The sequence below is a fragment of the Crotalus tigris genome, unplaced genomic scaffold, assembly GCF_016545835.1.
Source record: "Crotalus tigris isolate CLP2741 ecotype Arizona unplaced genomic scaffold, ASM1654583v1 scf7180000019068.10715455, whole genome shotgun sequence".
NCBI lineage: Eukaryota > Metazoa > Chordata > Lepidosauria > Squamata > Viperidae > Crotalus > Crotalus tigris.
The window spans coordinates 3,873,444-3,888,520 of record NW_024097358.1 but is presented as its reverse complement, the minus strand read 5'-3'; the positions used below and the strand labels follow the sequence as shown (position 1 = coordinate 3,888,520).

The 15,077-nt window shown below is 43.1% G+C and overlaps 2 protein-coding genes across 6 annotated transcripts in view; one reads left to right on the top strand and one right to left on the bottom strand.

Annotated features, from left to right (window-relative positions):
• Positions 1-533: 533 nt before the first annotated feature.
• Positions 534-8,791, top strand: STARD5 (StAR related lipid transfer domain containing 5). Its single transcript, XM_039359337.1, has 6 exons — positions 534-704; positions 3,734-3,783; positions 4,989-5,121; positions 5,525-5,642; positions 5,907-6,000; positions 7,783-8,791. Exons 1-6 carry the CDS (start codon positions 615-617, stop codon positions 7,928-7,930), a joined length of 633 nt encoding a protein of 210 aa, XP_039215271.1. The 5' UTR covers positions 534-614; the 3' UTR covers positions 7,931-8,791.
• A 245-nt stretch (positions 8,792-9,036) lies between these two features.
• Positions 9,037-15,077, bottom strand: part of IL16 (interleukin 16) — a 47,572-nt gene continuing 41,531 nt past the window's right edge. For all 5 annotated transcript variants that reach the window (XM_039359321.1, XM_039359320.1, XM_039359324.1 and 2 more), the window contains 5 exons: positions 13,495-13,678; positions 12,217-12,318; positions 11,345-11,594; positions 10,347-10,472; positions 9,037-9,823 (listed from right to left, as the gene is read on the bottom strand). In XM_039359321.1, the coding sequence (XP_039215255.1) occupies positions 9,627-9,823; positions 10,347-10,472; positions 11,345-11,594; positions 12,217-12,318; positions 13,495-13,678 (859 nt within the window). In that variant the 3' untranslated portion in view covers positions 9,037-9,626. The remainder of the gene's footprint in view (positions 9,824-10,346; positions 10,473-11,344; positions 11,595-12,216; positions 12,319-13,494; positions 13,679-15,077) is intronic.

Genomic DNA, 15,077 nt, shown 5'->3' with positions numbered 1-15,077 from the left:
CCTTAACCATTAAGCAATTAATTTAACAATTGTATTAACAACAAAAAAAGATTTGAGTTTCCCCCAAATCTGATTGTCGCGAGGGTTTTTACCTTCTGCCCTATTCTCACAAGAGAAAAACGAATCACCTGTTAAAGGTGAAAAGATGGTTAAAGCCGCTTTTTGCCCTGAAGCACCTGTTTGCTTGGAAGGCATCTGCAGACAAAATCTGAGGAAAAGACACGTGTTTCCTCCTCCTCCTCCTCCATCCATCCATCCATCCATCCATCCATAGCCCCTACCGTCCACGGCACCAAGTCTACAGCGGGTGTAAAACAGCATCTGCTTCCCACCAGCGCAACTAATAGGCAGTGGTTCTCGTCTTTCGCCGTTCCCAACCCGAATCCTCCATTCTCACGATCCTTCGCGTGCACGCGGGTTGGGAGAAGCGAGAGGAGGAGGCGGCGCCGCGCTGATTCCTGCGGGCGAGGATGGCTGGGCTCCAAAGGGAGGCTGGCCCTTTTTCTGGGCCGGTCTTAGCAAGTTGCTCTCCCGTCTCTTCCTCCTCCTTCTCCTCCTCCACCGCCGTGCCAGCCATTCCCACGCCAGCCGGGAGCGCATCGCCGTCTCTCGCCATGGAGTACCAGCAGGCTGCTGAATGGGCAGCGCAGCACTTGGAGAGCTACCGGAAAGACCCCAGCGGCTGGAGCGGCTTCAAGCGAGCGGTAAGCGGGGGAGGGGAGGAGGGGAGGGGGGACCCTCGACCACCGATTTTCCCCTTGAGGGGCCGAGGCAAGGCGCCCCTTTCTCCTTAAGAGGAAGGGGGACACCCGGAGCTGGCCACATCGCTCTGGACCGCAAGCAGGACACAACGCGGCGGAGGGCGCTCCAACCTCATAAGATCATAACTTGTGCATCGATTATTAAATACTATTGCTTTTACACGCTTGTCAAAGCAGTTTTGCCAGCCGCACTGGAAGCTGGAAAAGTAGCTGCCGCTCTTCCCCTGCTGGTTTTGCTAGATTTTTTTTCTTCTTTTCTTTAATTGGCAGGGGAAAACCTGTTTTCACTCCCCTGGGATCTAAAGCGATTCCGCGGTTCCCCACTTGCTTCCGCCTATATCTCCTTTCAAATCCTCGCCGGATTTGAAAAGGTGAAATCTGGACAGCTGGAGTGCCATTCGCTTTTTAGAGAATCTAGACTGCTGTTTAATAGCTGTCCCGTTTTGGGAGTCTGGGGGAGGGTTTGCCGGACAGAAAAGAAAGACACTAGGATCTTTTTACTGCTAAGGATTCCCGTGATGATCTGGAGGGGGAGGGGGCAGACACGCAGGTATTCGATAAAAAGATTTATTTTTCCATCATCTCTCAATACAGCAACTGTCAGTATACTAAGCTGGATGAACCAACAGCCTGAATTTGATCAGCCTTTGCTAGATTGCAGAACTGAATCTCTAGACCAGGGGTCCCCAACCCTTCCCCCTGTCCTTGGACTACTACCAGGCCACAGCATGCCAGCAACCGGTCCACACAAACAAGCAAAGCCCCGTCCATGGGATGCAGGCAGCACACAAAACCATGCACTTCTTTCCATGGTACCGGTCCCTGGTGCCCAAAAGGTTGCGGACCTCTGCTCTAGGCAGAAGATAGATGCATACTTTATTTTACACAATGCATATAGATGCTTCTTTCTTTTTTTCTCTAGCACTTGGTGCAAAAATTAAAAGCTGGGGATTTATTTTATTTTATTTTATTTGCCCTGGAAGCCAGAGGGATATGTTCAGGAAGTTAGCAAGAGTCAAGCAAGTCTCAAAACAACAACAACAACAACAACAACAACAACAACAACTTGTCTATATGCAAATGGATATTTTGTAAAAACAAAGGGAAGATTCAGGGGTTATGTTAGGGAAAAAAAACACAGACTGTTTCCAGAAAGAGACTGCCACAGCATTGCTCCATCCAATATGTGACATCTAGAGAAGGGGTTTTAAGCAGAATTTGGGACATAGGAATGGTGAGGAGGAAAGCCCCTCAAGGAGCTGTCTTTATTTTCCATCTGTAAGGCTTTGGAAAAGGACCCATTTCCTTCCAGCCTTCCTTTTTGCCAAGTTGTTTCTTCCCATCCCAGTAGCTTGGAAGAGAAGAAGAGATGATGAAAGTTACCCCCAGGCTGTTATGGATGCATGTGAGGACTTATCAAAACACAGTACTGATTGTTGGGGGGGAGGGAGGGAGAGAGAGAGAGAGAGAGAGAGAGAGAGAGAGAGAGAGAGAGACTTTCCAAAGGAAAAAAAATATAATGTTATTTCTGATAAGATCACTCCCCAAAAGCACCATTTCAATGCTAGGATTTTCTAGGGATAGTCAGAATTGGACTATAACGTGGAGCTCTTTTCTTGCTTTTTATGTCTACGATAAGCATCCCAATGCCATTAAAATTTGTAAGTTATTGTTTATTTTTTTTTTTAATTTCCTTTGTGCCTGGAAACTGCCTGGACTAGTCCTTGCAGGTTTTTTTGGCAAGGTTTCCCCCCCCCCACCACCACCACCGAGGTAGCTTGCCGTTACTTCCTTTCTAGAGCTGATAGAGCAGTGGTTCTCAACCTTTTTAATGCCGCGACCCCAACCGGTCGTAAGTCGAGGACTAAACCAGTCGTAAGTCGAGGACTACCCAACCGGTCATAAGTCGAGGACTTTCCCTGCCCGGGAGCGCCACGCATGCGTGATGCCGCCCCCTGCACCGGCCGAGGCGTAGCTGGCAAGCAGCAGAGACGGAGCAGGCCGACCACCGGCTGGGCCACCAGCTGGCCCAGCCCAGGGGAGGTAAGGCACCCGCCGGAAAAGGGGAAAAAATGGCGGACAGCCTTGCTTGGCGACCCCCGTGAAATGGTCGATCGACCCCAAATGGGGTCGCGACCCATAGGTTGAGAACCACTGTGATAGAGGGACTGGCCCAAAGTCACCCAGCTGGTTTTGTGCCTAAGGCCGAACTAGAATTTGAGGTCTCCTAGTTATTATTAGATTTTTATCCCATCTTTTGAAGTAATTGAATCTGGCAAACACACCTAAAACTCCTTCCTCCTCCTCCTATTTCCCACACAACAATAATCCTCCGAGTTGTCTTGGGCTGAGAATGCAGACTGGCCCACACTGTGTCATTATTTGGGATTAATGTCCACAAATATTGCAAAAGGATACGAGTAGTCCAAGACTTAACACACCTTCAGTGGCCGCTTGAAGTTTACAACGGCGCTGAAAAAACTAACTTCTGACCGTTTTTCACACTTATGACTATCACAGCATCCCCGCCGTTCACGTGATCAAAACTCGGATTTATGACGGTCGCAGTGACTTGGGGTCATGTGATCAACTTTGGCGACCTTCTGACCAGGTCAATAGGAAGCTGGATTCTCTTCAGAACCGGCTTACTAAATAACTTTCAGTTTCAACAGAAACAGTTGAACTAATTCCAGAATTACTCATGTTTAAAGAAGGTCCATTGAAAGCAATGGGGAAAGTTAGTTATTATGGCTAATGAAAAATCTACTTGCTTTAGGCAAATTTATTTTTTTTAGTTGACATGAGACAGCCTTATGGGTATTTGTTGTTGTTAGTCTCTTACTTCCCTAAAATGTATTCTGAACATATTAAAAAAATAAACATTAAGGTTGAATAAAACCTCATTCCATTTCAGTGTGCAGAAATAATGCAGCTGATTGTATCTGATTATTGTTTTTTAAATGTCTTTCTAGAATAATGTTACAATATCTTGGAGACCTTCAACTGTATTTTCTGGAAACCTGTAAGTAAAATTGCAGAAGCAAAAACAACATTTGGGTAAAGTTCTAGGGGCATAAATTGATCTCTGAGATGCCACTTCTGTCTTGTTTATTGCTAATTTAAGTTCTATGTTTAAAATGTAAACAACATAGTCAACAGCTGGTAGATGAAGCACAAAAAGGTAAAAGTTCCAGTAATGGAAGAGAAGAAAAGAGACTTCTAACCAAGTAAATGTCCAACATACCGATCATAGGTTTTGTTGTTTAATTTTTTTCTTTGGAGAAGAAAGTTCCCAACCATCATAAAGAAGAATATTATGTAATGTAAGGTATGATGCAAACTGCTTGGCTGCATCATACAGTTATAAATAGCTGATCTTAGAAAACATGACTTGTCCCAAAGATATAGAAATGCACCAGTCCCAAGAAAGCTTAAATATGATGAAATACAGAAGTATAGGGTGTATTTATTTAAGTAACTGAGCATTTTGCTTCGGTGTGGTGCTACTTTCCTCCGTGTTCTGTATAAAACAAACACATTTTCTTGCAATTTAAAAAGCAGGCAAATTGTTGGAATGCTGGTGTATTACATGCAGAGGTACATTCTGTTTGATTTTTATCGCACCTTTATTACTTCGTATGTAATTCTAGGCCAGGGATGGCGAACCTCTTAGAGACCGACTGCCCCAAACCCGCCCTGCCTGCCCACAGGGCCACCCACCACCTCCATGGCCCGTTGCAGCAGCGCCGTGGCAGCCACGCCCTCCGCCCGCATCCCTGAGCATGATGGGGCACGAGGGCAGAGACCTATCCCTGTTGCCCGGCTGCCATGTCCTTGGCTGTGCTGCTCCACGCGGGCTGTGCCTGGGCTGGGGCAATGGCCCACGTGCCCACAGAGAGGGCTCAGAATGCTCCTTCTGGCACACTTGCCATAGGTTCACCACCACTATTCTAGGCAGTGAACATAGCTACTCTTCCTTCGTCCTCCTGTTTTCCCCACATTAACCACTCTGTGAAGTAAGTTGGGCTGAGAGAAAATGCATGGCCCAAATCAGCCAGTAGCTTTCTTGCCCATGGTGGCACTAGAATTCCCAGTCTCCTGGTTTCTAAGCCAACACCTTAACTGGCTCCATTTATTAAGAACACTCAAAATGCAATTTGATTGGAATAGTACCCTTCTACTTCGTTCACTAAGAATTTCTCCCATTCTTCCTCCCTCTCTCAAAAGATACAGAGCGGAAGGAGTTTTAGCGGCAAAGCCAGAGGACGTGTTTAAATGTATCAAGCCAGAGACTGATGGACTTAGAGAAAAATGGGATGACAACGTGAACAAAATACTAGTTGTTGAATCCATAAACGATGCAAGTATAACACATCTTTATTTATAGCCAGAGACAGCTAGGAAAGTAAGGTACTCTTGGGAGCCAGCCCTGGTTATTGTAGGGTAACTGGAAAGAAAAGGAATTCCCATTATGTTTTGGGATGTAGGGAATGGTGGAAGCATTGATGTCTCTTTGTATGGTGCTAAAACTGTGGTGGCTGACTGGCTATCTACAGACATTGAGACTGCAAACACACTGGTTGGGTATGCTTAATTACTGAAGAAAGAAAGGAAAGGAAAGGAAAGGAAAGGAAGGAAAGAAAGAAAGAAAGAAAGAAAGAAAGAAAGAAAGAAAGAAAGAAAGAAAGAAAGAAAGAAAGAAAGAAAGAAAGAAAGAGGAGAGTGGAGAAAGGTGAAGGATGTGGTCTTGTGTGCAATTTCAGAATATTTGTGTCCTGAGAACAACCACGCATTCGGCTTTTATGAATTTGATCTCCCCAAGAGAGTTCTTAGATGTGGTCCTGATCCAACAGAACGAGGACGGTTCAAAAATGACTGCTGGTAAGCTGGTTCAAACTTTGGGGGCACTGGTTTTCTTTCAGCGAGTTCCCTGAAGTCAATTCATAGTGAGATGGGCAGCATATAAACTGAATAAATAAAATAAGAAGGGCAATCCTTAGCAGGTGCCCTAAGACACCCTTCCACACACTCACACATTGCTGTAATGTTGTGAGTGCCCAATACTTATAAATGCCTCCCCTGCTACTAGGGAAACCCCAGTTGATAAGAATCTCAATTTTTATTTTTAATGTTCCTCCCTCATAGCAACCAATGTGGAGCATCGCCTTAGTCCTCCTCAGCCCAATTACGTCAGAGGCCTGAATTTTCCCTGCGGCTGTTTTGTCAATCCTGTTCCAGGGTAAGATGTGTGGAAATATTTGATGGCCACACCCTGTTAGGCCAAGAATGCTTTAAGGTTTAACACACCTTTTGCTGTTGCTGCTGCCAAATTACAGTTTAAGCAACATCCTACAGTTTGAGGGAGCTGTTTTTTTCTACAGGAAGTGGCCAGCTTTATGTAAATTTAATAGTTATTTAAGATGGGTGTTGTTTGTTTTGTCGTGTGCCATCAAGAGTCACAATCTGATCTAGATAAATTTGGCAAATAAATAAGAAAGGAAGGTGTAGGCTTTGTTCTTAGCATTAAAAGCCAATTGGACAACTGGTTCATACGTGAGTTAATTAGAAACTCACGTTGCTGAGATTGATGTAGTTTGGAAATGAATTATGGATGCCTCTTCCTCAAAGATACAGCTTCTGTTTCCTTCTAATAGTGCAGAAGCATGCCAGCTAATAGATGAAAACAAAAGAAATATATTGAGGAGGAAAAGGAACCATGCATAACATTTCTTGATGATGCCTCCCATCTGCATATGAGATAATACCATCATGCATGCAATCCCACAATTACAATTACAAAATAGTAAGCACATCTGATGCAATATCTCAACTCGTGCCATTGGTATGAGGACAGCATGAGGCATATCTCATTATCATGTCAATTATGGAATAAAATAACTTAGGCTAATAGGCGTGGTCCTTGGCATGTGGAAGTTGTAGAAATAGATAAAATATGAAAAGGAGGCATTGGGAAAAGAAATATGGCCTGCTTAAGCATTTAACTGTTTCCTTAAGATCAGGAGAGGACATTTTCAGAATTTGGGGAGTACATTGGGGTGCTGTCATGATGAGGAAGGCTGTTCATTCATAAAACAGCTGTCATGGTGATGATTGCCCATTTGTAATAGGGCAGTAATGGAAAAACTGCGCCGAGGTGGCGCAGCAGTTAGAGTGCAGTCCTGCAGGCCACTTTAGCTGACTGTGTTCAGCAGGTCAGCGGTTCAAATCTCACCGGCTCAAGGTTGACTCAGCCTTCCATCCTTCCGGGGTAGGTAAAATGAGGACCCAGATTGTTGGGGGCAATGTAAATATATATATACATTGCTTACTGGTGTACACCGCTTAGAGAGTGCTTGCACTTAAAGCGGTATATAAGCCTCATAAATAAAAAATAAATAAGATGCAACTTGGTCAACTTACATCACTGTTTCACTTACATCTTACCGTTTCCTTTCAAAGTAAACTAAAATCAGTGCTGAAAAGGGCAAAGAATCAGACGAAAGGAAAATAAAGACAAACAGCAGAGAGGCAGACTGCCACAATTTGTGGAACGATCCATTGCTAGCTGTTTTTCATCTAAAAAAAAAAAAACCTGCACTGTGTGAAAACAGCAAAGTGTCCTTTATGTAGAGATGTTTCGTCCATCTCCTTCTTTACGGTGGAAGCTTTGTAAAAGCATCCAGTTTGGGCCATAAAGATTTGCAAGATGATTCCATTCCAATAAGATTTTGGTTTTCGCTGCCTGTTGGCTGAGATATATTGCTGTTATGGTCTTCCCAGTCACCCCTGATTCCTGGAGACTACTTGGGCAGTTGATGCTGGTTTTCTAGGCAACATTTTTGGAAGTGGTTTCACAAGACCTTCTTCCTGGGATTCATGCCTAAAGGAGGATTAACAATTAGGTTTTCCACACGCTTTCTTCTGCACCTGTATCAAACTGGTTCTCATTGGAGATATATGCCATTTTTACCCAATTGCTTTCTCTTCTTTTTTGTTGTTGTTGTTCTTGTTTTCTCTGCAGGGATCCAAACAAGACCCGCCTCCTCAGTTTCTTTCAGACTGATCTGAGTGGGAACCTCCCACAGAAAATCGTTGAAGCTTTCTTTCCAAGGAGCATAACAGCGTTTTATGGGAATTTGGCTAATGCAGCTGTCACATTAGTGGCTTAGGTTTGTCCCCTGTTCCCCCCCCACCTACCCTTTCACAAATGGAAAACATAGCTGGGCTGTATATTAATAATACTGAGGCTGCACTTTGCAAAGGCACGTGTAGTTCCCGGGGCTGAACTGTGATCTGTTCAAAAGGATGCACATGAATTTCTCCTTCATTTAGATGGAGAGCTTGTGAGCCCAGGTCTAGAATTAAATAGCATTTTATTCACACTGCTCTGGTCTGACCTTGCTAAGGACTCTGAAAAGAAATGAATCTCTCCAGGTTTTGGTTTGCAAGAAAGGCTTTCAAAGATAGTGACACCTCAACAGGAAACAGTTGGACAGTAATTCACTGTAAATCAGAAAAGCAAGTAAGAAGATCTGATGCTGTGTCTTTGCCAAATTCCATGCCTTGCTTTATCTTTCACAATGATGACAGCATCACTCAGAGCTCCTGAGTTTAAATCTCCACCCAGGTGCCTTTCAAGAGTTCCTTTCATGTGGTCTAGCTGCTTTGAGCCAATGAGGCTTTTCCTGCTAAAGTGAAAAAAAGACTCTGAAGAAACCACATTTGTTTTTCATATGTTCTCCTCCCATACCATAGAAATAACAAATATCTGCCTGCATTTTAGCCTGCATAGCAGGGGGAAAAAATCCTGACTTATAAGCCTTCTGTAGGAAGAGAGATGTTTATGCACAGAAACATTCAAGCGTATGAAACTCTTAAACATGAGGGGAAAATGTGGTTATGGTAAATTTTGGTTGATTATAGAACAGCAGGTTGTCAGAGACGATGATTTAACAAGAAACTAAGATAAACATCAGCCAGTTTTGCGCTGTAGATCCTGTTTAGAGAGAAAGACCTCTGAAGCATGTCTGTTCCATATTTCTGCCTTCACAAACTCTCCATACCTGCTCCAGATGACCACTGATCTTAGGCAATAATATTTTCTAAACCATAATGGGTTGTTCTCATGTGCTTTTATACATTAGAGATTAAAAAAAAAAGGTGCTATAATGTCATTGTTGTTCTTGTCTCTGCTTGGAGCGAAGCTTGCAGCAGCTATTTCTGAACCAAGTTCTTAGCTGGGGGAGAGAGATAATTGTAAGTAAATGTAACATGATTAAAAGAACAATACTTTATTAGAGGAACAGGTAAAAATGTAGCTAAATCAGGCTTTCCTGATCCAGCAATGGACAATCTACAGCCAGTCCAAAGTGAGAGAGAGGTGCTTTCCCAGGGATGGAAATGTACACACACACACTTTTACACACTGTATTCCAGGAATGGTCAAGATACACCCTCCATGTTGCATCAAAGGAAGCTGCAGGTCCTGCAGTGGATCTCCACGGGCTGAGCTCCTGCATCCGCTTTAATGCTTGTTAGGCAATCAAGGCCCAGTTAATTAAACTCGCTATCTCCTTTGCCATCAAATCTTCTTTCAGGGTTCTGCCCTTTTGCTTTGGGAAAATCCTTGATTAATTCGGGCACAGCTCACCACGGGAACTTTTAATAACACTGCAAACACAAACAAGCGAGCTGTTTACGTTGGCCTCTTTGTCTCTGCCTTTCCTGGCATTCCCTTGGCAAGCAAAGAACACAGGCAGTTGAATCAGCTGCAGAGTAAGTGATACAGGCAAGGCATGAGTCTCTAGTTTGGGTCACAGCAGTTCCAGATCTCTTTGAGCACTGTGACCGTCACTGTGATGGTCACTATTCCTCTCCATGGAGAGAGGAAGCTGTTCCAGCCACTGAATTCTTCCTCCGGATGGTGGCAGTAATAAATCCATCTGGCAAGGTCCGGATGATATTCCAAGCTTCAAAGCGAGTGAGTCCTTGCATCAGATGGGTGTGCACCTGCAGCAACTCATCTCCAGGCTGAATAGGGGGGTTGTGTTGGGGTGTCACGCCTGGAAGATGCAAAGTGTGGTGTTAGCGAGGTATGGGAGGGTAGGGGCGTGAGAGAAAGATCAAAATACACATTTGTCATTCGTGGATATCCAGAGAAGGAAAGTACCGCATATGCCGGCGTATAAGGCGACTTCCGCAAGCACTAAAATCAGCGCCAAAGACGGGGGTCATCTTATACGCCAGAAATACTGGTAATTTCCGGCGTATAAGACGACGTTCTAGGAATGCAGCCCGGCGACAAAGACGGGGGTCGTCTTATACGCCCGGTCGCCTTCTACGCCGGCATATACGGTAGTACAGCAGTACAGTTCGACTGGAGCAACACAAAAATAATAAACCATGCTGCCACCTGCCACACTCGCAAGTTTATCACAGCCTGGCACTCCACAAGCAATTCCATCAACACATTGACCCACAACCAGCCTACGAACCCCTCAGAATTCAAATCAACCACACAGCCAACCAGCGACAGCACCGACTCTCAACTCACGCAAAAGCTTCACCGCCCCCAATCCACCATACCTTTAAAAAGCCGACTGATGGTGATTGGTTTATCTCCATGAATGGAGCCTTTTCCTCCTTCCAGACTGAAACCTAAACTTGCAGATGTCTTCTCCAGGGTAACTGTGAAGATCAAATCTTCTGGTGCTGGGTCAAAGCAGAACGTCATCAGAGAGGGATGAGTCTTGTTAGTAAAAAATCTATAACATGGCATGGTGCTATGGAAAACCATCAGTTTAGTACAGGTAGTTCTATGCTGGGCCACTAATAGGATCTCAGAAAGTTAGTTTAGAGCAGGGGTCCACAAGTCATAAAAGGGCCAAGTTTGAAGACCCCTGCCCTAAACTACCTTTCTGAGATCCTGTTAGTGGCCCAGCCTAGAACTAAATTGCTGAAATCTAGGGAGCAAAATTTCAGGTCATTTAGAGATGGGAAACTTGAAAAGTTTAAGGGAAGTCCACAAACGGGCATAACTCAGTTCTGAAAGGGAGAACATTTTGAAGTTTCTCTCCTAAAATCTTGGGGTCTTCCTCCCTTCTCAAATCCTAACCCTTCTCAATCATTGCGCTGTTCACTGGAAACTTTAACCGTCCAAAAGGTCTTAGAGACTATTTGCCCACTGTGCCCTGGAAGAATCATGCAAAATGTATAGAATTACCTGAACCCTCCTAGCCAATGTCCAGTGGAAAGACTTACTTACGATTCTTGTTTTTTCTGAAAAATATTTTCTCTGTATCACTGTTCTCTCTCTCTTTCTCTCTCTCTCTCTCAAATGCCCAGTCTGTTCCCACTCCCCCCCTCGCCTAAGTCTACACAAATATTTCTTCCTCCACCACCTTCTTTCCCTAGATTATTCTGAAATATTTTCTACTGAAGACCACCAAAATATTATTCTGAAATATTTTCTACTGAAGACCACAAAACTGAATCAAGGTACCTTCTGTGCATAGATTTCATCATGAATGCCCTTCTACACCCCCAATGCTTATGGCTTTCCCACCGTCAATACTCGGACTCACTGGAATCCATGGACATTTCGCGTCCTGTCGATGCTGAGGACTGAAGGGGCCCACTGGTGCTCCATTGTCTCTCTTTGGGTTTTCGGGTGACAATCACTGCCAGCCCGAGGTGCCGTGCTTTTCGCAAGATCTCCAGGGCTTCGGTGTGAGTGGCACCCTTAAGAGATTTCCCGTTGATCGACAAGACTTCATCCCCTTTTTGGATGGTTCCTTCCTGAGTTGCTAGACCACTGGGAAAGACTTTGTGAACCTGTTACAAATTTCCGAAAGACGGAAAGACACATCGTAAGGAAGTTTCCTTATCCGTCTTTCGTTTGCATCTTGAGAAGTATAAGGTGGATGAGATTTTTTTTTTTTTAATTGCACTACAGAGTTTGAGAAGTGGAGAAATTCACCCAAGAAATTAAGCTTTAGTTCCATTTAAAAAGAGGATTAATTTATAATGTTCTTGTCAGCGCTAATAAAATAATATTGTGGGAATTTCTTTCCTTTTAAAAGACAGACAGGATCCTAGAAACAGAAAAGTTTTTGAATTTGTCTACGTGGTGGCAAATAAGCGGGAAAATTGTTCTACTGTAAAGGAGAATGTAAACAGGAAGAAAGGAAGAAAAAAGAAGGGAGGCAGACTAATATGATAATACAGAATGTGAATTTACTTTCTCTGGTTTAAATTTCATTATGTGCAACAAGATGAAGACCTAGTGTAGTATAGTAGTGGGAGTGCTGAACTAGGAATGGAGAGACTGGGCTTCCAGCCTTCTTTTGATTATGAAAGAATCCATATGAGATGGGAACTGAAGCTATTCTCACAAAGGGTTTTTGATCTATCAAGAAGCACCTCCATAAAATAACCCACCTAGCAGATTACTTACGACAACAGTTTTGTTTTCAAGGTCTATTCCACCAGCCAAGCTAAACCCAAGGCCAATCCCTTCTTCTTTATGGAGAATCGTCACATGAATGTCACTGAGTTGCTGTGTAAAGCAAAATAATAATAATAATAATAATAATAATAATAATAATAATAATAATAATAATAGTAATATAGACTGTGGCAAAAGCAAGCAAGGGTAGTACCAATAGTCATAGGCTCCTTGGGTGCAATCCCAAAACAACTGCAGCACCACTTGAACACAATTGGCATTGACAAATTCGCTATTAGTCAGTTGCAAAAGGCGGCCTTATTAGGAACTGCTTCCATCCTGCGACGATATCTGTAATACCATCAAAAATCCACATCTGCCTATCCCAGGTCCTGGATAAGGACTCGATAGGTAGACAAAATGCCAAATCCAGTCTGAACATCTGGCTGACTGTGCAACGATCAATAATAGTAGTAGTAGTAGTAGTAGTAGTAGTAGGCGCCTTGGGTGCAATCCCAAAACAACTGGAGTACCACTTGAACACCCTTGGCATTGACAAATTTGCCATTAGTCAATTGCAAAAGGCGGCCTTACTAGGAACTGCTTCCATCCTGCGACGAGATCTATATTACCATCAAGCATCCACATCTGCCTATCCCAGGTCCTTGGTAAGGACTCGATAGGTAGACAAAAATGCCAAATCCAGTCTGAACATCTGGCTGACTGTGTGATAATCAATAATAATAATAATAATAATAATAATAATAATAATAATAATACATCAAGAAACTGCAGCTTCCTGCAATAGCTCCAGCAACGTTACAAAAAACTGCACTACTCGGAACATCTTCTATTTTAAGGAGGTATCTGGTTGATACCTAGGATGCTGGTAGCAACCCGTGTCAACCATCAGCGCCAGCCAATTTGAATGTTCAGTTGACTGAGGTTCTTGTTTAATGAATAAAAGATAATAATAATAATAATAATAATAATGATGATGATGATGATGATGAGGGTGGGGTGAGAAAAAGAAGATTCTGAATACTGCAAGTATTAAAGCATTCCTGAAATATTCATTTTCAGCTTCTGCTTGGAAAGTGAAAATGGAGCCCCTCCCTGGATAAATGAATCAGTGCTGGGGAATGGATAGATGGATGGACAGAGTATTCCATCATGCTGATACTATTGGCTCAGCTGGTTGAGAGTGATAAAGATTGTTGTATGAAACACTCACAGATTTCTGGTTAGGAGAAGCTATTGGAAAAGTTGAAGATATCAGGGACTTGCCTTTAGCGTTGCTTCATCCAAAGCTTTCACCTCCTCCAGAAGCTTCTCCAGTTCTTCAGGAGTAAGGAGAGAGATGACAGCTTGCCCGGAGGTGCCCAGGGTTGGAGATGGACAGGATTTCTTCTTATCTTCTCTCTTCTCTCTGTCCGGCTGATTTGCTCTATAGTCTCTCAACTCAGAAAGACTAGACAGTTTGGGAAGAGGAAATAAGAAATGCTGAATAAGAAGCAGTTGGCTTCAATTTTGAAACTTCTTCTTTTTAATTTGTCTATTCCTTCTCCTCATCATGGTCAAGCCACTTTCTAGGCTCCTATGACCACCACCAATTCACCTGTGTTTTTCAGAGATTCCCTTTTTGTTTTGTTTAATTCACTTTTTAGTGCAAATGGAAATGTCAGAAAAATCTGACAAGAATAGAGAATGGATCTTCGTGATCAAAATCTGGATTCTATAGGTTCTTCTTACGGTGTTACCGTCTTCTTACCTGCCCGTAGCAAAGTATTTGAATTCAGAAATTGGGACCTTTTCAGCAAGCCAGCAATGGCTTAACAGGGCACGCCAGCGTCACTTTCAATTCCTCCAAAGAGTTTCAAAATCATTTATGATTGTCTTCCAATATGCCAATGTCAGGATGTTTGGAGGGCAAAAATTATAGTCCTTCTTTTAGCTGCTGCCCCTTATTTTCACTCTCTTCAAAAGGGAATTGCAAATTGGAACACAGACTACCCACAAACATCCCAAAGCTGCTGCAGTTTAAAGAATCATTTATTGTGGTTTCAAATATCCCACAACTGAGTCAGAAATAAATCATCTCAGCTCTCAAATACAGCCAACCTGGTGATATTTCACAGTTGTTTTCAGGGAGACTCAGAATTTGCAAAGTAGAAGAGCTCATAAAGACTGAAGCCAGCCATTCTATATTTCAGGAAATACTGAATATCCTCTGAAACTCAGCCTCTTGCATCCACTGGGGGTCTATATTCATCACACTTAGATTCCTGAAAGGCACATGTTCTCCCATTTGCAGGAAAGCTTTTTCTCAGAAACTGCTTCAGAAATAAAGGGAGACTCAGCATGTTGAGATTTAAAAGCAGAAGAAATGAAAGTATAGGCCCGGGGGTCAAGGGGAGAAGAATATGCTGTAATTTCCTCAAATAAGCACGTGTGATGGAAGAGCAGAGGGCCTGAATTGCAACACAGAAGTTGGTGTCAAAAGAAAAAGTTTTCCAAGCAATTACTATATCTGAACATTCAAACCCAGATTAGGAAAAATCCCTATTTCAAGTTGTGGGTTTTTATGACCACATTTTTCTACAGAAACCTATTTTGAGAAAACTTGGAAGTTTCACATGTCTCTTTCATTGGATTGCTGTTGAATAATTCATTCAGAGGAAATCAAAAAGCAATGTCCTAAATAATAATAGCGAAACTGTTCTTTGAGACCTCGTGTCTCATGGCAAATGGACCGAAGTTTGTTAATCTGAGATGTTTTGTTACTCATCCAAGCAACTTCATCAGTCAAAATAAAATTAAAAAAATTAGTTAGGTTGAGAATGACCCAACTCTTGCTATACCAACTGCAG

Bases quoted from the DNA above. Each gene is read 5' to 3' on its own strand.
- STARD5 (XM_039359337.1), top strand. From the start codon at position 615: ATGGAGTACCAGCAGGCTGCTGAATGGGCAGCGCAGCACTTGGAGAGC. The intron at 3,784-4,988 runs GTAAGTAAAATT...CTCTCTCAAAAG, and splicing joins ACTGTATTTTCTGGAAACCT to ATACAGAGCGGAAGGAGTTT. The intron at 5,643-5,906 runs GTAAGCTGGTTC...CCTCCCTCATAG, and splicing joins CGGTTCAAAAATGACTGCTG to CAACCAATGTGGAGCATCGC.